Source organism: Prionailurus viverrinus, chromosome E2 (assembly GCF_022837055.1).
Source record: "Prionailurus viverrinus isolate Anna chromosome E2, UM_Priviv_1.0, whole genome shotgun sequence".
NCBI classification, from domain to species: Eukaryota; Metazoa; Chordata; class Mammalia; order Carnivora; family Felidae; genus Prionailurus; species Prionailurus viverrinus.
Window position 1 is genome coordinate 49230030 of NC_062575.1, and position 22334 is coordinate 49252363.

At 58.8% G+C, this 22334-nt stretch overlaps 2 protein-coding genes across 7 annotated transcripts; one reads left to right on the plus strand and one right to left on the minus strand.

Annotated features, from left to right (window-relative positions):
* Positions 1-68: 68 nt before the first annotated feature.
* On the plus strand, positions 69-18535 carry BCKDHA (branched chain keto acid dehydrogenase E1 subunit alpha). Of its 5 annotated transcripts, none has more exons than XM_047835382.1 (9): positions 69-203; positions 7831-8013; positions 8120-8206; positions 11942-12050; positions 14610-15407; positions 16366-16572; positions 16768-16909; positions 17115-17286; positions 17996-18535. In XM_047835382.1, the coding sequence occupies exons 2-9, from the start codon at positions 7969-7971 to the stop codon at positions 18164-18166; spliced, it is 1731 nt and encodes a 576-aa protein (XP_047691338.1). In that variant the 5' UTR covers positions 69-203; positions 7831-7968; the 3' UTR covers positions 18167-18535. The 5 variants fall into 5 exon arrangements, with proteins under 5 accessions (XP_047691338.1, XP_047691335.1, XP_047691336.1 ...); XM_047835379.1 differs by lacking the exon at positions 69-203 and adding an exon at positions 263-423; XM_047835380.1 differs by lacking the exon at positions 69-203 and adding an exon at positions 264-423 and having other exon boundaries at positions 14610-15386.
* Positions 18536-18901: 366 nt separating this feature from the next.
* On the minus strand, positions 18902-21589 carry B3GNT8 (UDP-GlcNAc:betaGal beta-1,3-N-acetylglucosaminyltransferase 8). Of its 2 annotated transcripts, none has more exons than XM_047835384.1 (2): positions 20720-21589; positions 18902-20353 (listed from the first exon to the last, which is right to left on the minus strand). In XM_047835384.1, the coding sequence occupies exon 2, from the start codon at positions 20319-20321 to the stop codon at positions 19128-19130; it is 1194 nt and encodes a 397-aa protein (XP_047691340.1). In that variant the 5' UTR covers positions 20322-20353; positions 20720-21589; the 3' UTR covers positions 18902-19127. The 2 variants fall into 2 exon arrangements, with proteins under 2 accessions (XP_047691340.1, XP_047691341.1); XM_047835385.1 differs by having other exon boundaries at positions 20713-21589.
* Positions 21590-22334: the final 745 nt, after the last annotated feature.

Genomic DNA, 22334 nt, shown 5'->3' on the forward strand with positions numbered 1-22334 from the left:
ATTGGCGATTAGAGAAGAGCGGGCGGGCCTTGGCCTGGGCTCGTCCTACCCGAGGCCCCCGGGCCCTAAAGGCCTGAGGCTCTGGTCAGGTTGCCCTCTTCTTTGCCTGTTACAGAAAAAACTAAGATGAGGCTATAAGAGTACTTTTGGCAAGCTAGATTGTTTTGTCCACTCATACCCGTGTCCAGGAGGCCGAAGAACTAGTAGGTTGTGGCTTCTTGGGAGGATGGGGCTAACATTTGAATCAGGTTCATAAAGGGGCAGCCTCAGTCTAGGAGGGGAGAGGGGCGGATCGCTGAGGAGTTGTTAGCGAAGATGGCGGTGGCGGCTGCTGCGGCGAAGCTCCGGGGCTCAGGTCGAGGCTTGGGCCAGGCTGGCGTCCTGCTCCTGCGGCGGCTTGGTGCTCGGGGGCTGGCTAGATATGTGAGTTCCCGGGGCACTGGGAGCTTTCCCCAAGTGAGAGTAGGGATGTCAACGCCGATTTTAGGGTGTCAGTTCTGTGCAGGGAGCGAAGGAAGGGCTGTCACAGAATGGAAAAGGTCTGGAACTACTCGGAGAGGACACTCAGGAACAACTTCCTCAGGAGAGGAAAGGCGAGGCAGCTCCATTGTGGGCCCCGAGGAAGGGAGACAACTTGGAGAGAGGGAGTGGGTTCCTCATTAGTTGCCACCCATCCCCACCGGAGGCCGCTTGGAGGGGCACGGGAGGAAGGCGAGACGTTTCTTCGCAGGCATTAGAGAGTGAAACTGCCCGAGGAAGACACTTTCTTCTCGGTAAGGATCCCCCCTCCCCCTTCCAAAAGGAGGAAAGAGATCAGGTCCCCCAGCGCGGGCTTTTATAGTACTCTTCATTTCCCTGTTCCTTTACTACTGTTCTGATTTTAGAATGAATTGCGTAATTTTGATCCTGTGTCCTTGATCTAATGCCAGAACAGGAACCTTGTCCGTTTTTGTCACTCAACACAGGAGACCAGGCGATCAATAAAATTTTGCCGGATTAACTAAGGGAGAAGAGGAGGGAGAGAGGTCCAGACAGGACACCCCCTTGCCCAACTGAGTCGCAGTTAAGAAATGCCTCAATTCTTTTCAAAAGGGTTAGAATCCCTTTGGGTTGATGCTGCTGACAGTAAGTTCACACAGCAGAGATCTAGCTGGAAGCCCGTTTAGAGGGAGAGAGGCATTGGGCTGCGGAAGAGCCATGAACTAAAATTTCACAGATAGAGTAATGTTTCAGAAAGTGAGTTCATATTCCTAGTCACAGCTTTCCAGCTGTGTGGTCTTGGGCAAAGGACTGCTCCTCTGGATCTCTCCAAGGGGGTGCATTTCCCCCTTTCTAAAATGCGAACAGTGACCACCTCATAGGGTTGTAGTAAAAATCAAATGTGTCAAGTGCTAAGACCTGGACCTGGTATTTGATAAGGGCAATAGCAATGTTGGTCACTGTGGAAAGTGAGGGTGGAGGGAAGGGACAGAAACTGACCTTGGCGACCAGGAGAAGAAAGGTGACCTTGGCAGGACCTGGGTTGGTGAGGGCCCTTGGAGGGAAATCTATCAAGATCTTGTGGGGTTGGGTCTGACCCCCTGATCCCTAATCCTTTAGGAAAGGAAGATAAAATCTGTGGGAAGACCCTTAAGGTAGGAGGAGGGTGAAGAGGATGGGCCAGGGGTGAGGGGAGGGGACAGAGACTGGAAATGGAGTCCCTTGAAGCAGGTAATTCTGAAAGGGCTGCTGGAGCAGGCTGGGGGTGGGGCAGCCTCCTGCCTTTGGGCTATTCTTTGTGGCTTTTTTTTTTTTTTTCCTGAGCAATCAGATCTGCAGGGCTGATCTCAGTCCAAATAGTCCATTGGCTGGCAGTGGGGAGGACTGGGGCAGAAAGTAGGGAAAGGTCATTTATGGCTGATTAAATCTTCCTTCCAGGTTCAGTCTCCCTGCTACCTTTCTCTCTTGACTCCCCTTCTTTATTTTGTGGGAGTATAATAGGATGGGGGATTTTTTTGGAGCAGCTCTTTCAGAGTACCTACTTTTTTTTTTTTTAAGTTTATTTTCATTTTGAGAGAGAGAGTGGGAGCAGGGGAGGGGCAGAGAAGGAGAGAGAGAACCCCAGACAGGCTCCCATACCATCAGTGTGGAGCCTGATGCGGGGCTCGAACCCACAAACCGTGATATCGTGACCTGAGCGGAAACCAAGAGTCGGACGCTTTTAGAGTTCCTGTTTGTTCTCCCCCACTTTTATTTCTCCCACTTGCTTTTTTTTTTTTTCTTCCTAAGAATAAAAAGGAGCCTTTTTTGAGTGGAGGGAAGGAGTAGGAGCATTTAGTTAAGGAAAATTGTAGACCCGGAGCTGTCCGCTAGAACATTTTGCGATGATGACCGAGTTCTAGATCTGTGCTGTCCAGTACAGTAGCTGCTGACTACACATGGCTACTGAGCACTCAGAATGTGGTTAGTATGGCTCAGGAACTGAAGTTTTCATTTAATTTTCATCAGTCTAAATAGCCACACGTGGCTGGTGGCTGCCATCTTGGGTGGTGCCGTCTTTGCGGATCAAGGCAGATCCCAGGGATAGTGGTTTGGGGGAAGGTTGAAAGGCTGTGTTGTAGTGGATGGATGGGTCGTGGGGCAGGCTGGGTTGGGAGAAAGGCTGGGGCTGCCTGACTTCCATCTCTGCCTTCTTGCCTCTCCTTTCACCATGTTCTTGACTGAACACCCCGTTGCTCGGGAGGTGTCTGCCTGATTCTCCCTCCCTTCCCCCTGCAGTTGATAGCCGGTGTTTTCGTGCTCAGGGGAAAGAGGAGAGAGGCAACTTAATTGTCAGGGAGTCCTGAGTTGGTTTCTCAGCCACCACCCCAAGAAGCAAGTGGGACCCTGTCCAAGTCATTTCACTTCTCTGAGCGTAGCAAGTGGGGTGACTGGAGTCTCTACTCTTGGAAGTCAGGGGGCACCTCGAGCTCAGTCTGTGTAATTGTCAGGGATGTTGTTTCTCTGACCCCGCTGTCCGGGGGCAGCCTGTTGGGGACTCCAGTGCTCTAGTGCCCTGTGCAATATCTCCCAAGTGGCGGTGCCCAGTGTGTGTTGAGGCATGAATGGAGATGGTCATTACTGGTCTTCTAACCGTATGGGTCCATCTCCTTCTTGGCTGGTGTCTTGAGCTCCCCCCCCCCCCACCCCGGATTCTTTTTTCACATCAGGAAGCCCTTCCTGGTTTACACTACCAAACTCACACCGTTATTATACGTAATACAGTCACATGCCAAGGTATTAGTAGTTTTCTCCTGACTTGAGTGAGGAAACTGAGGCTCACGGGGTGAGGTCTGAACTTGGAGTTCAGGACTCTAAAGCCCCGTTTCTCCTCACAGTACCAGGCTGCCAGGAGAAGCGATTGGGCTTCGGTTTAAGTCTTGCAGTATCCTGCTCCATCTGGTCTTGGCACGTGTCCCCCTTGGGTCTGGTGAGATGCTGGTGTGGAGGCGCCAGCCTCAGCCCCCCGTGCCCTTCCCTCCCTGTGCCTCAGCCCCACTGGCCCTTTTTCCCTCCTGTGGATGAGCTCCTTCCACCTGAAGGCCTTTGTAGGACGATGGTCCTTCGATGTCAGCTGACAGGCCACTTCCTCGGAGAAGCTTTCCTGGCCCCAACACCAGTGTCCATCTGTAAAATGGGGCAGCGGCAGCACTTCCCTCAGAGAGATGGGAAGGTGAAAGGAAGTGGCTCCTAGGAAGCAGTGGCCACATTTCCCAAGCACTCAGTAAGGTCTCAGGAAATGGGGGCTGTAATTTTTCTCCAGGGACAGTAAATCTGGTATGGTCAGGAAAGGATGGCCTCCCTCAGGGCCTTCCACTTGCAGTGCCTCGGGGGGCACCGTGCTGCTAAAGCCCCTGGGTTTGGGGGGGCCCTGGCTACCCTCGATACAGAGGACTCGGTTAACCGGCACCATCCACAAAACCTTCCACGGCTGGACCCCACCTTTCTCTCCAGCCTCCTCAGGCAGCTGTAGTCAGGCTGGCTGGCTTCGCATGCTGACATCACCCCTCACGATCTCCCTGCCCTTAGACCAGTCACTGAACCCCCCTGAGCCTCAGGGCCACCCCTGTTGTACTGAGGTGAGACAATAGCGTCTGCCTCACCGGGTGGTGCGGAGAGCATATAGGCACCAGGAAGTGTTTTGCGTGGCCCCGACTTAGCTATTGTTACTAACGAGTTACTGTTATTAACGTGCTGCAGCCTTACTGGTCCCCAGGGTCCCACACTGCCAGGCTCTCCCCTCTTGCCTCAGCCTTGGTAGTTCCCGGGGACTGACGCCTTCCTCCCCCTAGCCTCTGCCTGGCTCACCCCTGCTGGTCCAGCAGGTTGGCGTGACTCCCCTTCTCCAGAAAGCTTTTCCTCATGTGCCCTCTGATGCTGGTAGCTAAAGTTCCCCCCTAGAGCCATAGCGGGTGCTCTGTACCCACGTCACCCCAGACCTGTGGTAGTAATTCTTGTCATTTCCACAAGGGGACGCAGGTTCAGGGAGCCAAGGTGACTCCGACGGAAAGGGAGAGAGGCCCTCATGCTACCCTGCCGTGTGGCTGACCACCAGTCTGTCCTGCCCCCAGTTGTCACCTGTGTGTTCAGTGTTGTCACCCATCTCACTCTCTCATCTCCAGCCTGTACAGGGCCCCGCGTGGACTATTTGGTAGCTACCTGCTGGACAATAGCGATCATCAGATATGCTTGTTAGCTGCTTGTAATTGCTGAGTGTTCGTTATGTGCCGGGCACTGGGCTGAACACTCCGCACACATTGACTCGTTTAATCCTCCTGGTGACCCTTGAGATAGTTACTCATCCCAAGGATGGAAGAGGAAACAGGCTCAGGGAGCTTTAGGTACACAGCCAGGAGGCAGCAGACTACTCCGCTGGGAGTCTTAACCTTAGCCTTGGTGCCAGAGGGAGTGGCTCCATGGGGGCACCCCAGTACCTGCAGGGCAGACCGGACCACCCAGAGCTGGCCTGTTTCCAGTGTGGTGGGAGGGGATGTGGCAGCAAGGTTTGGTAGCCTCTGCCATTGTCAGTTACTGGCCCCCGCCAAAATCTGAGGAAAAAGTAGGTGGAGTCACATCCTTCCTCTGGCGTTTTACCACCCCTCCCATGGATTGCATTTCCTTGTGGCTGGCCTCTCACCCAGTCAGCTCGGTAACCCTGGGGTAGGTACTCCAGCATCTTCTTGGGCCCAGGAAGGAAGGTCCCCCTCCCCCAAGCCCGCAAGGCCCCAGTCCGGAGCGGGGGTGCGCCAGGGTGCCCTGATGGCGGCTCTCCAGCCTCTGGAGGCAGGCAGAGTCCTGTCCTAACAGCCCAGTCTGTTCTCAGCCTGTAACCCTGTCCTCTGCCCCCTGTGGGCCCCTCACCGAAAGCCCTGCTCTTCCGTGGTCTGTCTGCTGCTATGGTCCTGTTCGCGGTGCTGCCCATCCTTCGCTCCAGCTCTTCCCAAAGTGCCGGCCACTTTGTGTTCCCCGTTTCCTACCTGTCAGATTTGGGTTTTTTCCCTTTCTACCAAGCTCATAATGTGTCCCAGGCCTGTGCTGAGCCCTTTGTGTGTCTCATCTCAGGAACTTTTCACAACAGCCCCATGCAGCCTTCTTACAGATGAGGAACCTCGCAGGGACAGTGTGTTTTGCGTAGAGCCACTGGGCAAGCTAAGATACCGGCACCCAGGTCGGTCAGCCTCCAAAGCCCGTGAACTTAACCGCTCATTCATCCGTCCCTTCAATAATGGCCTGTTGAGTGCCTGCTGTGTAAACCAACCCAGACACGCTCCCCGCCCTCCGGGAGTTTGTGATTTGTGTGGGAGGCAGACAGTTGATCCTCTGGGTGGATGGAGAGGTCCGGCCGTGGGTGCTCAGCCCGGGCTGCAAGCGCTCAGCTGCTTCCCCTGCGAGCAGAGGGGAAGTCTGCCATGCTGTTGGCAGGCCTGGACCTGCCCTGCCGTTGAGAGTGTAATTTCCTCTATTTCCTCACAACCATAAATGCAGATAAATGCAGATAAATGCACTGGTGCTCACGCTCCCCCGCTGGATCCTTGGATGCTTCTCCGCAATTAGAGGAGGAGGAGTGGGGGACACACTTGGGTGCACACGTGTGAGATCCAGCGCATGGCAAACTGGGTCATTCTTGTCTGGCTCCTCTTGGAGGTGAAGCCACAATCGCTAGCGGTCACGGGAAGTGAGCTGTAGATGGTGGAAACCGGGTCAGCTGTGGCTGTTGGGTTAGGAGCGTGGCTTGGGGGTCTGAATGCCTGCCCCGCCTGGGATGGAAGCCCGGTCTTGACTTACCCACTTTTAGCTCTGGTGCAGGTGATTTTACCTCCTTCAGTATCTCCGCTTCCTCAGTCCTCAAGGGCCACGGCAGAGGGTCTCTGCCTCAGACATGCGCTGAGGGCTCAGTGAGATTGTGGGCACAGAGCTCAGCTGGCAGCCCGCAGGTGCTTGATAAAGGGGAGCAGCACCAAGACGAGAGACCAGTTCACGGCTGCCCAGCTCCAGAGCTGAGAAGTGGGGTGGGCTCTCACCCTGCAGTGCCTGAGGCTTCTCATGGCCTTTTCCAGGGCTTTCCCAGCCCGCTGAGGAGGTGGTACACCCCCCACCAGCCACTCTGAACTCCTTCTAGGTTCCGCAAGCGACACGCAAGTGACAGGCCATCCCTCACGTCCTGCCTTTTGCGTGTTCTGTGCCCCCGGCCTCTGGTGCTCTTGCCCTGACTCCTAGCTGTCCTCCAGCTCTCCTGCTTTCATGCTGCTTCCTCAGAGAAGCCTGGCTCCTTTCCATTCTGCCACACTCAAGGCTTCTCCTGGGCAAATACGACTCAGCCTCAGCTGTACTTGTTCAGCAGCTGTCTTCCCTGCTGGGCAGCAGTGACAGATGTCTGACTTCTCTAAGGTCCCCCAAACCTAGCACAGGGCTTGGAACAAAGCAGGTGCTCAAATATTTGTTGAATGAGTCGGTCTGGGCCTGGAGGGTGGGGGTTAGGACTGGAATGGAGAGGCCACTGAAGCATGGAAGTTGGCGGGCGGCGGGGGTGGGGAGACATTCTAGTAAAGAGCCAAGTGTAGTCATGTGGTGGTCGAAGTGATAATCCGTACTTGTCTGAGTGTTTGCTGTACGACTTACAAGTATGCAAGTACTGTTTCATGTGCATGATCTCACCTGAGCCTCACGACACGTCTGTGAGGTCGCCTCCCTTTTACAGATGGGAAGGGAGAGAGGTGCAAAAGGGAAGTCGCTTTCCTGTGGTCACCCAGCAAAGGGTTTGAACCCAGGCAGGCTGACACTTCAGAGCTCACAGACTTACTCAATTCTGGGTGGCTGCCTGCTTGTACAGGGTCAGCGAAGAGCCTGTCTGGCTGATTCAAGGGTGCTGGGGGAGGGTGTGCCTGCGATGCCTGCGATGGCGGTGGGAGATTGAGAGAGGGTATATCTGGCCAGACTGGGGAGGCCTTGAATGCCAGGGTGAAGCGTCTGGGCCTCTGATGTAACAGCTGCTAGTTCTTGATCTGCCTGCTACTTTATTGGGGCATTTAGTGTTTACAACTACCCTGTGGGTTAGATGTTATTTTCGCCCCAGTTTTACAGATGAGGAACTGAGACATAAAGAAGTTCTAGTAACTTGCCCAAGGTCATACATCGAGAAAGTGGCAGAGCTGGGATCTGTACCCTGTGCATCAGGCCCCAGGGTCCTCTGGGGCCTGCCCATACTGCCTGCCTCTATGAGGTTGAGCCAGGGGAACTTCTGCTGCTCCTGACATGGGTCTCCCCACCCTCACCCTCACCCTCACCCTCACCCTCACCCTCCTCTCTCCCCAGCACCCCCAGAGGCAGGAGCAGCAGCACTTTCCATCCCTGGATGACAAGCCCCAGTTCCCCGGGGCCTCGGCGGAGTTTGTAGACAAGCTAGAATTCATCCAGCCCAATGTCATCTCTGGGATCCCCGTCTATCGCGTCATGGACCGGCAGGGCCAGATCATCAACCCCAGCGAGGATCCCCACGTGAGAGGCCCCCTCCTTCCCACCCTGTGCCTCCCACACCCAGGCCCCTTGTCCATCTCCTCTCTGGTCCCACCTGGCCTACATCTGTCTGTGCCTCCACCTGCAGCTGCCCCAGGAGACGGTGCTCAAGTTCTACAAGAGCATGACTCTGCTCAACACCATGGACCGCATCCTCTACGAGTCCCAGCGGCAGGTGCGTGGAGACAGGCTGGGGAGGGAGGCTTGGAATTACCTGAGGTCGCCTTGCCTGTGTTCGGGCCAGAAGATAACTCCCAAGGAGGAGAGGGTAGAATGGAGATCCTTTGTCTTGGAGTCCTTAAAGTTGTTGGAGTTCTCTCTTGGTGTTCTGGAGGGAGAGTGTGGGAAGGGTACTGCCCGCGGGCAGAAGGATGGACCAGATGACTAAAAATATCTCCTGTGCACCTGGCTGGTGGCCTGGCTGTGCCAAGAGAGTACAGGCAGAGAGTACCTGATGGGCCTTCCCCTTGGGAGCTCACAGCCCTGAAAAACAGGGTGACCCTCTGTGCTTCCTGGTTTGCCTGTGTCAGATATGCCGTGAGCCTCAGCAGTGTTTGTGTCAGTGGGCAGAGACCCAATCAAAGCAGTGTTAACAAAGAGGCAATTTATTGACTCAAATAATTTCCAAGTTCAGAAGGTCTGGTTTCAGGCACAGCTGGATCCAGGGGCCTCGATGTTCTCAGACCCATTTCTTTTCTCCCAGTGTCTTTTCTACTCTCTTTCACCCTGGCTTCCTTCATTATTAGGCAGCAGTCGTTTCTGAAGGTTTAGGCTTGAGGAGAAGTGGCAGAGAAGGGATCAGGGGGTGGGCTCTGGAGCAGGACTGTGCAACCAACGTCTTCATCTGTCACTCTGTGGCTCTGCGGCCCTGGGAAAGTTGCTTAATCTGTCAGGTCTTCAGTTTTCTCGTCTGTACTTACTTCATGCCATTGGCTTAAGGATTGACAGTGGCACATGTGATGGCCTTAAAAAGAGTGAAACTGACGTTCAGCCAGCACTCAGTAAATATTAGCTTTATCGTATATCATAACCCTGTCAGCCTCACAATGATTATCCTCTCTGCTGAGCAGTGGAAAGAGAGTGTCTGCTCCCTAATGTCCAGGGACCAATGCTCACAAAAGTCCAGGGCCAATGCTCACTGTCCGGGCTTTGGTCACAGACCCTGCCTTCAACCAGTCCCCAGCCAGGAGGACCATGCTCTCATCCCCAGGAACCAAGTGAAGAGAGCAGTGAAATCCGTCCTTCCCAGGGCTCTGGGGTTCCTGTTGGAAAGGGGGAGAAGAATGGTGGGTGGTGGGCCTTTGTGCTGGGTCAGGGGTAGGTGGGCTTGAGAGCCTGCATTTATGTTAAGCCCCCAGGCCATCCCCCTGTGGACTAAAGCATAAGGCCCACTGTTCTGTAGGACAGGACCGAGCAGACTCTCCCACTCTCCCACTCACAGGGCACTGGGTATGGGTTCTCCAAGGCAGAGTAGTAAGTACCTTTGCCCTGAAACCTGCCCAGAAACTTCCCTGGGCTCCCCCAGCCCACAGGGTCAGGTCTGGCCCTTCCTGTTCCACTGTGGCCTTGCTCCCTCTCTGCTCCCCTCTCCACAGCCTTACCGCCGGGCCAGGCCATCCCTCCCCTGCCTCAACGTGCCTGGGTCCCTTCATGCCTGTGTGGGCTACATAAACAGGGAACTTTGGAATCCAGTGGATGTGGGTCCAATCAGAGGTGTGACTTTGGGCAGGAGATTTTTCTTGTCTTTGCCTTAGTTTCTTCAGTATATTAAAAAGGGGGGATGGCGAGGTTGGGGCTATCAATCCTCACTTCTGTGAGGCCCAGCGCATAAAGCCCCTTGGCCATTGACTGCCACAGAGAAGGCCTCAGTAAGATCAACTCACCCGTCAAGGCTCAGCTTGTGCTAGCTAGGTTTCCCGTTGAGCTGTAAGTACCAGACCTCCCCAGGCCCCTCCTACCCCAGTCCCAACAAAAACAAATGCAGTAGTTTAAACAGATTGCTAGGTTTTCCATCTTGCATAAAAGAAGTCTGAAAACAGGTGGTCTGGGGCTGGTATGGTGGCACCATGATGTCACTGGATACCCAGCTTTGGCTTCTAGGGCCCTTCAGGATCCAAGTAGCCACTGGAGCTCCCTCCATCCCACCTCGTTCTAGGCAGGAAGTGGAAGGAAAGTGACAGGTCAGACGTGGCGTATCTCAGCTGTCTTCCCATACCCACCTTTCTAGAACTTTGCAGGCAGCCCCACCCAGTAGCATCTGACACTGCATAGGTTGCTCTCAGCTGCAAGGAGGCTGCACTGTGGTCTCTTCATCTGGGCGGTTGCTGCCTGTGGAATGAGATCTCTGTTAACAAACAGGAAGAGGGATAGGATACTGGGTAGGCAACCAGCAACCTCTGCCACTCGCCAGGCCCTGTTTTCCTGGATGGGAGGGTGCGCAGGCTCCTCCCCACACCACCCTTGACAGCCCTCCCAGGCCTTCAGCACCCAGCATCTGCCCACTTGGCTCTGGGAGGCCCATTAACTTTTAATTGGCTCCCCACTTAGAAGAAAGCACTAGCACTATTCATCTATTCTCCCGCCATGACAGGAAGCCAGGCCTGCAGAACGCATGAGGACTGGGCGGTGGCCGTCCCTCGCGTCCCGGCGTGAGCTCTTTCACTTTACACGTGGTCCTGGGGAGCTCAGTTCTGTCTGTGTGCCAGGGGTGCCCCAGATCGCCAGCCAGACTCTACCTCGTAGCCCCAGATCTACTTGGCTTCTTGCCTGGGATGTCCCACACCAAATTCAGCCTGTCCAGACATGACCTCGGCATCTTCCTCCCTCAGGCCATTTCTCAGTAGAGGTTGCCGCCACCCACCATTTGCCCAAACCAGAGACCTGCATCTCATCCCTGCTCCTTTCTCTCCACCCCGCCATCACTTTCTCCTGTCTCATTTACCCTAGAAATCCATTCTGCTGCTCAGCACCGTGTCAGGAAGCCAGACTTCCTACCTTTCTGCTCCCCCATCGTGGGCGAGTTGGCTTTCATTCCGCACTTATTGCCTCATTTTCGCAAGACGGCTGCCACAGGTCTGGCCTCATGGCCGTGTGCAGGGCGGGAAGAAGGCCTGGCTCTAGCTCCCGTGGGCCCTTTTGTCGAGAAAGCAAAAGCAGACTTCTCCTTAAGTCTCTGGCTAGATCTGTGTCCCGTGGTCACCTCTGTAGGGGAGATTGGGAACCTGGCTTTTCCAGGCTCTAGGGTTGGGGGGCCCAGGAGAAAGGAGCCGGCCAGGGCATCGGTGTGGCCAGCCTGTAGGGTCTGTCGCTCCCTGGCACTCTGACTCTGCCTCTTAAGGCTCGCCCAGCAGCTCCTCTGCCTGCCCCCTGCCCCTCCCGGGCCACCGCCCCCTCTGGCCTGGCTGGCTGCACTCCGTCCTGTCTCCACCATCCGTTTTCCACATGGCAGCCAGAGAGACCTTTCTAAAATGTTGCTCCCTTGAGAAGAACCGTGGGTACAGTTCTCAGGGTAAAGTCCAGGATGCGGATCATTCACTGTGGTCCTGGGCACTGCCTCTCCCTGTTGGTCTGTCCCCACCCCTCCCACTTTCTGCCCCAGCCATTCTGGCCTCGTGGCCTTTACTGTTCCCTCTGCCTGGAAACCTCACCTTTGCTCGGCTCAGGCATTTGACCCTGAGGCCCCTCTGTGGTGAGCCAGACAACCGGCTTGGCCTCCTATCGCATGGCCCTGTTGCTCTGGCTTCAAGCAGTCTGGCAGTCCCTCCAGGAAGACAGGAACTCCGACCTGTCCTGGCCCAGGAAGTGTGAGGTGATTAATGAAGTCTCCAGAAGTTGGTCAGTTATCTGGATGGTTCCCTGTCATTGCCCAGCGTAACTGAGCCCGGGCCTCCGGGCCCTCCTGCACCCCCAGGGCCGGATCTCTTTCTACATGACCAACTATGGCGAGGAGGGGACACATGTGGGGAGTGCGGCAGCGCTGGACAGCACGGACCTGGTGTTTGGCCAGTACCGGGAGGCAGGTATGTCTGCACTGCGGAGCAGATGCTGGGGCCCTGGGTCTGTGGTCCCCATGGAGGCGAGTCAGGCCCAGTCCCTCCCGGTGGGAAGGCGAGGCCCACGTTAGCTACCCTGTGTGCTCTTCCAGGAGCAGCGTGATGCCAGGGAGGTCTAAGGAGCTGGAGGAAGAACTTTCTGAGCAGGAATGAGCCAAGCCAGGGGCAGGAGTTTGTGGGGCTGTCTGGAGTCCAGGCAGTGTTGTAGTGAAGAGCCCGTGCTCCCGACCGCTCCGTGCTCTGCTGGTTACCAGCTAGCAGATTTGGGGCAAGTTGCTTCTCTTCTGGGAGCCTCCATTTTCTGGTCTCCAACGCGGAGTTAATGACGGTACTGCCACCCCTGCCCTGAGGGATACAAGCAGTGTGCAGTGAGGGCGGCCTGGCTACAGGTGGACACGCACAGGGACCCCTGTCCACAGCACGGGACTCTCTTGGCCTCTCCAGGCTCTGTGTCCTTCAGGGAGCAGAGCAGATGGGAGGGCCTGGAAGTGCCAGCCAGGAGCTTCTCACTCACTTCTTGCTCACTTCTGAGCGAGTGAGTGACAGGACGGAAGGAGCCGAGAGATGAGGTTGTGAAGCACCCTCACGGGGTGAGGCCCCTGAGGAAGGTCCCGCCTGGACAGCCTGGACAGCGGCAGGGGGTGCGTGCTCAGTGGGGAGGGAGCCACACAGACCTGCACCCGGTCCCACCTCTCTCAGTCCCCACCTGGAGGTGTGGAGAACGAGGATGCTCACAACAATAGCTGACACTCACTGGGGTCTTAAAGGCCAAGGTGCTGTTCCACGTGCGGGAAGCAGTGGAGGCTCGACCTCATTTCACCTGCCCCGACCCCACTGCAGGAAGGAGTCCCCCGGCAGCCGTGTTTCCTGTCTGTGCCAGGGCGTAGGAAGCCGAAGAGGCTGAGTCCCCATGCCCAGGCCACACGCCTCCTGAGGAGGGGAGCAGGGGTCTCCCGGAGTCAGCCCTCGCTCCTCCGCCCCGGCGCTGCCCCCCGTGGTGCTGCCCACGCAGGGCTGTCTGGTATAAACCAAGGGTGCGTGTGGTGTGCGGACCGTGGCACCGGGCTCATAAAAAGGATCTTAGAGGCGGCACGTGTCCGTCTAGCGCAGTAACTGCCACTGGACCTGGGGTTTCCTGGTGCAGAACCACCTGGGCCCAGGAATCTGGATTTGCACTTCCCGCCGGCTCCTGCCCCAGACCGTGGATGCTCCCGGGGTGGACTGTGGACCCTGGACCACGCTGTGGGGAAGCCCCCCGCCACACACAGCCCCCTTTTTCTGCTTCAGCGGAGCGCCTCCTCTTTGATCTGTTTTAGGTACAGCGTGGCCACACTGGGTGTGAATTTGTGTTGTATGACAGAATCCCACATCCAGTTACGTGAAAGGTGAAGGCTGAAGTCTTCCCAAATACCCTCACCCCAACTCTCATTTTGGGGGGCGTACTTGCAGAGCTGGTTGTCCGGGCCACAGTCACCGTGTCTCGACTGTGGCTCCCCGTTAGCAGATAAACAGACAAGCCCCCCGGCGCCCTTCCCCAGGCTCCGTGCTGAAGTGTGAGCCATGTGCCATACTAGCGCTCCAGCCCGCCGGTTATGGGAGCTCTGCCTACCTCAGTGTCCTCATCTGTAAATGGGGAGAATAATCCCACTTCCCTCGGAGGATTGTCGTGAGGATCGATCAAGTTAATGTCTGAAAAGTGCTCCGAATAAAGGCACTTGGCACCAAATATTATATTCACGTGGCGGTTATTTGGGGAAGGGGTGCTTAACGCTGCACAAAATGTGACTCCCGTGGTATGTGATCCCCAGTAAGTTGTCAGATGAAGAAAGGGTTCTGCAGTAAAGAAAAAGATTCGGAAATGCATGTGCCACCTCTACTCTGTAATGCTCAGGTTCTGGGTGCTTCCAGGGAGGTCCTTGATCCCCAGGGCTGCCCCTCAGGTGTGGGTGTGACAATCATTCCCCTTTTCAGGCGCCAGAGTGGGTCGTTGCTCATCCCAGGGCCATCTCCACCCGCTCCTGTCCTCTGAGTTAGCAGTCAAGGCCCCCCTCACCCAGAGCAGTTCCGTTTGGTGGTGAGGTTTTGTTGGAAGAAAGGATTTTACAGCCATAAACATGTTTGAGTATTGGCTCTTTAGTTCAGAAGTTGTGACCTAGTGTGACAAATAGTATTATTTGGTTCGTATGACAATTTATCAAGTAATTTTATTAGTTGAAACATAAAAATCAGGTAGTTTCTCCTTAAAAAAAAAAAATAAAAGTAAGCCAGATTTTGCCTTCTTTTGAAGAACTGGGCCATCTGGCTTCCCTGAGCAGTAGTCAGATGGTCAGAACAGTGGTCTCCCTTTTGGGACAGGCCTGTGCTTTTTTGTCCGCTCACCTGCCTGGTCCCCATGAGCATTCAACTCTGCCTCCCCTGCTTGAATCCATTTCCCTGACTGTCTTTTTAGGGAGCAGGAGCCCGGGCAGGAAGGGCCGGTCTGCCCCCCACCCCGCCTGCAGGCTCACACGGCCTCCTCCTCGCCAGGTGTGCTAATGTACCGGGACTACCCCCTGGAGCTGTTCATGGCCCAGTGCTATGGCAACGCGAGCGACCTGGGCAAGGGGCGCCAGATGCCCGTGCACTATGGCTGCAAGGAGCGCCACTTCGTCACCATCTCCTCTCCACTGGCCACGCAGATCCCGCAGGGTGAGGACTTGGCCCGGGCCTGGTACGCACAGACCAGCGTCGGACCCCTGTGCGAGCCCCAGCCCTTCTGCAGCCCTTGTGGGCGGCCTTCCGGTTGGTGCTGGGGTCGGAGCGCTGGTCCGGGCTGCAGACTTTCCAGATACCCTTCATCTGGTTGTCTTCAGAGGAGGGCTCCGGTTTGGCAGGTTCAAGCTGGCACGGCCACCACCCTCTTGATTCCCCAAACGTGTGCCTGTCCCGTTTGTCCGCTCAGCAACAAACAACACTGTGTGACTGAGTGGGCACCAGCTTCCTGCCAAAGCATCGTCTGGCAGGCAGCGAGAAGAGCAGGGACTCCGAGTGTGGATCTGTGGCGCCAGAGCTGGGTTCTTGACCCCAGCCCTGCTCTGCCTCAGTCCTCCGAGCCTGACTCTCCTGAAGCTTACTCTGGAAGCCCATGGTGCCTCGAGTGGTCCGAGTTGCTTTTGTCAAAGGTGACAGCTGAGAAGCAGACCCCTCAGGGGCCAGGCCTGCACCCACACAGCACAGAGACCATGGGACCCAGCCTCGCTCCCTGCCCTCTGGACCCTACAGTCTGGCCGAGGGCCAGGCTCGGCCGCGGCTCTCTGCTCCGAGGTGGCCAAGATACATGCGTTGGTGTGTCGGTGGGGCTTAGCAGTGGGCTGGTTGGCAGACCCGTCCAGATGTGTTGGCTCCTGGTGCTCCGTGTGAGGAGCGCGAGTGGGAAGTGGGCAGAGTGGCTCTGTGAGAGGAAGTGGCACGTTCCCTCCAGGTGGGCAGGGTTTCCGTAAGGCTGGGCCCTGGCCCTTACCTTCCATTCGAGTACTGTTAAGCCGCCCAGCGGCCACACGTAGGAAGTCTCTGCTACGTGGGCACCATTCTAGGCACAGTGAGCCAGAGACAGAAACCTCAGTCCCGCTGGGGCTGACACCAGGGTAGAGGAAAGGAGACAAGCAGTAAGCATGAAGGTGAGGAGTCCCGCAGGGACAACTAAAGCCAGAGGGAGTAGGTGTGAGGGAGGAAGGCCTGGGTTGCATCAGAGGTGACATTTCAGCACAGACTGCGGTGGGGGTAGGGGGAAGGGAGCCATGTGGGATCTTGAGGCAAGTGCCTGCCGGACGGCCTGCTTGCTTGCGGGGCAGGTGTAAGAGAGGTCTGGAGGGGCTGGGGAGCTGCAGGGAGGGTGCAGATCCAGGGGAATCTGGGCCTTTGACTTTTGCCTGGAGCGGAAGGGGAGCTGCAGGGGGCAGGGCGAGAGTCGCTGGGGTGGAATGTCAGCCTGGTTCACATTTTAACTGACCTCTGGCTGCCCCAGGGGAGCAGGTGGGAGCCAGCGGTGGGGTGGGAGCGCCAGTGAGGAGGCTGCTGGGAGGCTGCAGGAGGTGACTGGGTGGGCATTCTGCCCTGAACAGGTGGGAAGGGGTCAGATTCTAGCTGTGTTTTGAAGGTGGCAGTGGTGTGGGTAATGGCACATCTAGGAGTCAGAGAGGAGGCCGCCCAAATGGAAGGACAGGGCGGCCATCGGCTGAGAGGCCAGAGCCTGGTGGGGGGAGTTTGTGGCTCTGCCCCTGCTCAGCCCCCTCTCCCCCTGCAGCGGTGGGGGCGGCCTATGCGGCCAAGCGTGCCAACGCCAACAGAGTGGTCATCTGTTACTTCGGGGAGGGGGCGGCCAGCGAGGGGGATGCCCACGCCGGCTTCAACTTCGCCGCCACCCTCGAGTGCCCGGTCATCTTCTTCTGCCGGAACAACGGCTATGCCATCTCCACGCCCACCTCTGAGCAGTACCGCGGGGACGGCATCGGTATGGGCCTGTGAGCTGCGCCCCCACCTGCTCTCATGCTCCCCCCCCCACCCCGCCCCGCCCAGTCCTTTCCCTGTGGAGTCTGGCACAGGGGTGGTCGCAGGGACGCTGTTTTGCTTGCTCCCCTCTCCTTCCTCCCCCCTCCCCACTCTGTTCATCTGAGCCCTGGGGCCTGACCTGCCTCTGTCCCTACAGCTGCTCGAGGCCCGGGCTACGGCATCATGTCCATCCGCGTGGACGGCAACGATGTGTTTGCCGTGTACAACGCCACCAAGGAGGCCCGGCGGCGGGCCGTGGCTGAGAACCAGCCCTTCCTCATTGAGGCCATGACCTACAGGTGCCTGCCTCCTGTCCTCCTCGCTGCCTTGACAGCATCTGCCCTGCACTGGTCACTGTCCCCGGAGCATGACCCCATCACCCACACTGGCTCCCCGTCCTTGCCTCTGTTCCAGTGCCGGCCCTTCTCCCCTAGTCCGCCCCTCTCCCTCCTGAACCCACACCAGGGGGCTTCAACCTGACCCTGGGCTCCCTCCCGCTGGCAGGATCGGGCACCACAGCACCAGTGACGACAGCTCAGCCTACCGCTCGGTGGACGAGGTCAATTACTGGGACAAGCAGGACCACCCCATCTCCCGGCTGCGGCACTACCTGCAGGGCCGAGGCTGGTGGGACGACGAGCAGGAGAAGGCCTGGAGAAAGCAGTCCCGCAAGAAGGTGGGGACCCCCCTCTGTTGGAACCCAGGCCCCGGTGTGGGGGGCGGGGGGATGTTCTGGGGTGGTGCCTGGGTGAAGAACTCTGGAGGGATGGAGAGGCTGGGTTTGGGGGACATTGAACTGGGAGACTTGGGGACAGCTCCAGGGATGTCTCTAAGCATGGCCTGTGGCGTCAGGCTGCCTGGGCACATGCGTTTCTGCTGTGTCCTTGGTATGATGCCTGCCCTCCACGGCCTCCTATCTGAAGAGCGACACTGGGGTGTCGCTGTCAGAGGGTGATTAAGATTAGGTGACTTAATCCATGTGCACTGTGAGCGTCCCACTCGGGTCCAAGTGCCGCCCTCCTCGGCCTGGGTGTCTGGAGCCAGGGCTGTGTGCCCAGTGGTAAGGGCAGACCCTGGCCCGGGCCCTGAGGACATTGTCGTGGCGTACCCCCTCTTCTCCATGCCTCGGTTCCCTCCCCTCTGAGCTGCCTACTGCCTGGTTCTGCCTGTGCCAAGAGGCTGAACCGATTCCTGTACTTCGTGCCGCGCCTGGTCTTGCCGGGGAGGGGAGGCCGGGGTTGGGGGATGTTGATCTGGCTGCTGGTTCTTAGCACTATCGTCCAGATGGGAAGGCAGCAGCTCGGGGGGGTTGACCCCTCAATGGGGTCCCACAGGTCGGGGGTGGGGAGCCGGCTGCCTGTCTACTGTCCCACGTCCCTCCACAGGTGATGGAGGCCTTTGAGCAGGCGGAGCGGAAGCCGAAGCCCAACCCCAACCTGCTCTTCTCTGACGTGTACCAGGAGATGCCGGCCCAGCTTCGCAAGCAGCAGGAGTCCCTGGCCCGGCACCTCCAGGCCTACGGCGAGCACTACCCCCTGGACCACTTCGAGAAGTGAGGCCCTCTTGCCCCAGCCCACCCCCACCCACCTCAACTCCCCGGAGGGGCAGCCCCATTCTGGGGGGTGCCCAGGGAGCTGCAGGATGCCACCCTGCTTCCCCAGCCAGCCCCCTCTGAAATACTGGGGCCAGGACTCCAGCCAACCATCTCCACTCCTCCAGGCTGTTACCCTGGGTGGGGGTGGGGGGGGCTCCGTCAGCTCCCTCCTCGCCTGTTACAGTGCCTTCTCCCAGGGGCTGGGCCAGGACGCCTCCAGGACTAGAAGCCCCTCTGGGGTGGGCGTGACGGGTCAGCCTGTGGAAGTCACTCCCTCAAAGTGAGAGGTGGTCAGCAGGTGGCCAATAAACTCTCTGTGTTTGGCTCTGTGCCACTGCTGGTCTGTTTCCTGGAGTTTGGGAGGTGGGAGGAGAGCCCAGCATGACTAGTTTGGGACCTTGTTTCTCCACTCTAGATAAAGAAGGCTAGGCTGTTGAGATATCTACTTCCCCCGGAAACTTTAGCAAGCGGAGGGTCCGTATCCGCAGACAGGGTGGGGGTGGGGTCCTCCAGAGATGGTCTCTTGTTCTCCCCTAGATGGGACAAGACTGCTGTTCAGCAAAGTGACCATGAGGCTGGCAGAGCTGGCCCTGCCCGGTAAGGGTGGGGAGGGGTCCAGTGTGAATGCCGGGGTGCAGCTGGGCTCTGCTCTGTCAACTACTCTGGGGCCCCACAGGCGCAAAGACCACTCCAGGCCTCAGAGTGGGGAGTGCGTGTTTTTCAAACACAAAAAGTAGACACAAACAGTCTGTTCCCTCCGGCTGCCCCGTCCCCTGGCCCGGGAGGACCTAGGAGGGGCTCAGGCAGTCACGGTTCTAGAATTCCTCCTTCACGCTGAGGCCCAGAAGGAGAGGCTGAGTGAGAGACAGGCACCGAGGTGCAGCCAGGTCTGTGCTGCCCTCCTCTCCTCAGCTCCGCCAGGCTCAGCACTGGAGCTGAGGCTCCTGCAGCTGTTTCCAGAGCCGAATGCTACCCTGGGGGCTGAGGGGCCGCACCAGCAGCAGGTCCCGGAGAGCACAGGCTTCAGCAGTGCGGTCTGCTGGCCAGGCTGTGAGGAAGCCTTTGTGGTCCCTTGGTGCCAGGCCCAGGGCCCGGAAGCACAGGCCAGTGTAGACATCGTCGAAGGGGAAGGGGGCCACACGGGCCGCTGCCCGCAGCAGCCAGGGTGCCAGGCGCCCAGCAATGACATAGCCGCCGCCACTGGCATAGGCCGGGTATTCACCTTTAAAGAAGGATCTAGGCACGTAGAAGGGTCCTCTGGGCTTCCGCAGGGGTCTGGCCTGGGTAAAGACCTCACCCAGGTAGAGGCTTCGGGCCCATCTAGGGGGCAGGGCCCGCAGGTGGTCCAGAAGGGCCCGTGTGTGCACGAAGGCGTCATCCTGAGCCTGCAGGACGAAGCTCACGCCCGGGCAGTGTCGGTCCAGCCAGGCCAGCAGCAGCAAGTCTTTGAGCGTCCGATTGAAGGGGACGTCGAGGAAGTCCCAGAGTAGCAGGTCACTGTAGCGGCGACTCTCCCAGGCCACCAGGGAGCTTAGGTCAGGCCCCCTCTCACCCTCTGGTGACCCGAGCAGGAAGAGCAGCCGGACCCCAGGAACCGGACTGCCCCACGTCTCCCTCACGGCCTGTCGCTCTGCAAAGCGCCCTGGTTCCGACTTGATGGCCAACAGAAGGTAGGGGACGTCCGTACCTGAGCAGTCGGCCACTTGGCCGCCACCACTTCTAGGCAGCCACTGGGGGAAATTCCGGCAGGCCGCCGACAGCAAGAAGCGGCGGAGGTCCTTGGGGTAGGAGGCGAAGTCTGGGATCTCTGCAGCAGCGGCAGCCCCCCAAGCCCGGCAGCCCCCTGCCTCAGCGCTGTCCCCACTGGGCAGGGACCCCAGCCGCCACTGCTGCTGGTTCCAGTATGCAGAGAGCAGCGGGCTGGTCTGGCCCAGACGGGCAGAGAGGTTAGCCGGCAGGGTGGGCTCGGGGGTGGCTGGTGTGGGGCCCAGTGGGGTGCCCTGGGGTCCCCGGTAGGCCTTGCTTAGCCAAGACTCAGATGTCCACTCGATGTACACCTTGAGGCCCAGGAGCGTGAGCAGCGCTGACAGGCAGAGAAGGCACTTGGGGCAGCGCATGACCCAGCCCAGGGAAGGGGCGGCCGCGGGAGCTGCAGAGGAGCCACGGTTGCGTCGGGGGTCAGTCCCTGCCAGCCCCTGTGCCCACTCCCCTCAGCCCCAGACCCTGAACCCGCCCACCTCTTCCCTATTTCTGACCTTGGAATCCAGTTCCCATTCGTTCTGACACCCTGCTCTTTCCCCTGAGCCCAGCCCCTTCCACTGACCTGTTCTGCAGGCAGCACCGCCCCCCCCCCCCCCCACCGCACTGGGGGATTGGGGACTTGGCCTTTCCAGCCCCCCTTGGTCCACTCATCAGGCGCCAGAATCACGGGGTCAGCCCTTCCACCTCCTGGAAAGCCAGCCTCCCTCACCCTAACATTCCCCACCCCAGGGAAGGGGAGCCAGCGACCTTTTACCTCTGGGTCCAGCTCCCGCCTGCGCCGTCCGGGCCTCAGCTCAGGCCCTCCCTCGCTCCCTCCCTTCAGCTCTCGCCAACCTGCGGTGCAGCCGTCTGAGCCCAGCCCAGCCAGTCCGGAGAGGCGGGGAGGGAGGCCTCAGGGCCCCAGGGGCCGGGAGGGGCCGGGGCGGGGCCGAGGGAGGAGAGGAGGGGAGGGGAAGGAAGGGCAGGAGGCCGACCTGAGGGATGGGGCTCTGGCGTGTTGGGGCTGGTTTTCTGGTGAGACAGCGGAAAGGTTCAGGGTGGCCAAAGACACAGATGGGGGACCTGGCGAGGCCAGGCAGGGAGAGCCAGGGGCCTGGGAGAGTCTGGGGGTAGGGGGTGAGGCTGAGGGCCAGGCCTGAACTTGAGCTGGGTAGTGCCGAGATGGCCCAGGGACAGGCAAGAGTCCCAAAGTGGCAGAGCTGGGAGGGGAGGCGGGCGGCTGGCGCCCGGCCGCAGAGGCGGCGGGCCGTGCTGAGGGGATGGGCCGTCCGTGCCAGAGATGGGGTGTGTTGTGGCCACCGGAGGAGTTGGGGTGGGGATGGGGAATGGGCCGGGTTGGTGGAGGAGGAGGGATGGGGGAGACCTCAGGGGCAGGCGGGGGAAGAGAAAGGAGAGATGGAGGGGGAGGCAAAGAGCAGAGGACTGCAAGGGGAGAGGCAGAGGAGGGACGTGGAGACCGGGAGTGAGGTACAGGGTAGCCAGGTGCCCCTGGCGGGAAGGGAGAGAGCAGAGGCAGATGGAGGACCCTGGGGTGGGACCAAGAAGAGGGCGCCTGCGGACAGCCAGAGCCCGGGGAGAGGTGGAGAAGGGAGCTAGGGAGGAGCAGGAGGGGACCTGATGGAAAGGGAAGGGGTGGGTGAAGGGGGAGCCAAGCTAGAGGCCAGTGGAGGGTGGGGTGAGGGCACCCGGGGCCCTGGTGCTCAGCTGCCCTGGTACCTCCTCCACCCCTTTGGTGCCTCGGGTCTGCCTCACGGGGGCGGGATCCATCCCTCCCCCATTCCCCACTCCAGCCCCACCCACAGCTGCACCGTGACTCCAGGAACACTCACATCCGGCCCCCCGGGACAGGAGAGGGTGTCTGTGTTTACGTCCCTGCCCTCCAGGGGGCCTCTGCTGTTGGGGCTGCTGCAGCTGTCTGGGGAGGCGGGCAGACGAGGTCTCTTTAGCCCAGACCTCCTGGAACCTTGGGTGGCACCGAGGGCCCCTCTGAGCCCGGCCTGACCCCCTTCACTCCACCCTGGATTGGGAGGACCCTCTGATGTCTCCTCCTCGGCACCCTGTCAGCAGCAGCGGATCTGTCCGGAGCTGATTGCCTCCCCCTAAGTCTGAGTAATGGAGCCCGCGGGAGCCGCTGGAGGCCAAGCGCACAGAGGAAGTGCCGAGTGTTGATGCAATGAAAGCCAGAGTGGGAGAAGACAGCCAGGGGCAGGGCCCTGAGCGCCCTGGAAGGGTCTCCCCAGCAGGCCTCCCCCACCCCCACCCCCACGCGGGGCTGGGAGAAGAATCTAGCTTCTCCCAGGGGTGAGAGGTCCTGCCACCAGGGCTGACGCTGCTCCTCCTGGGGGGCGATTGGAAATCTCAGAGTACAG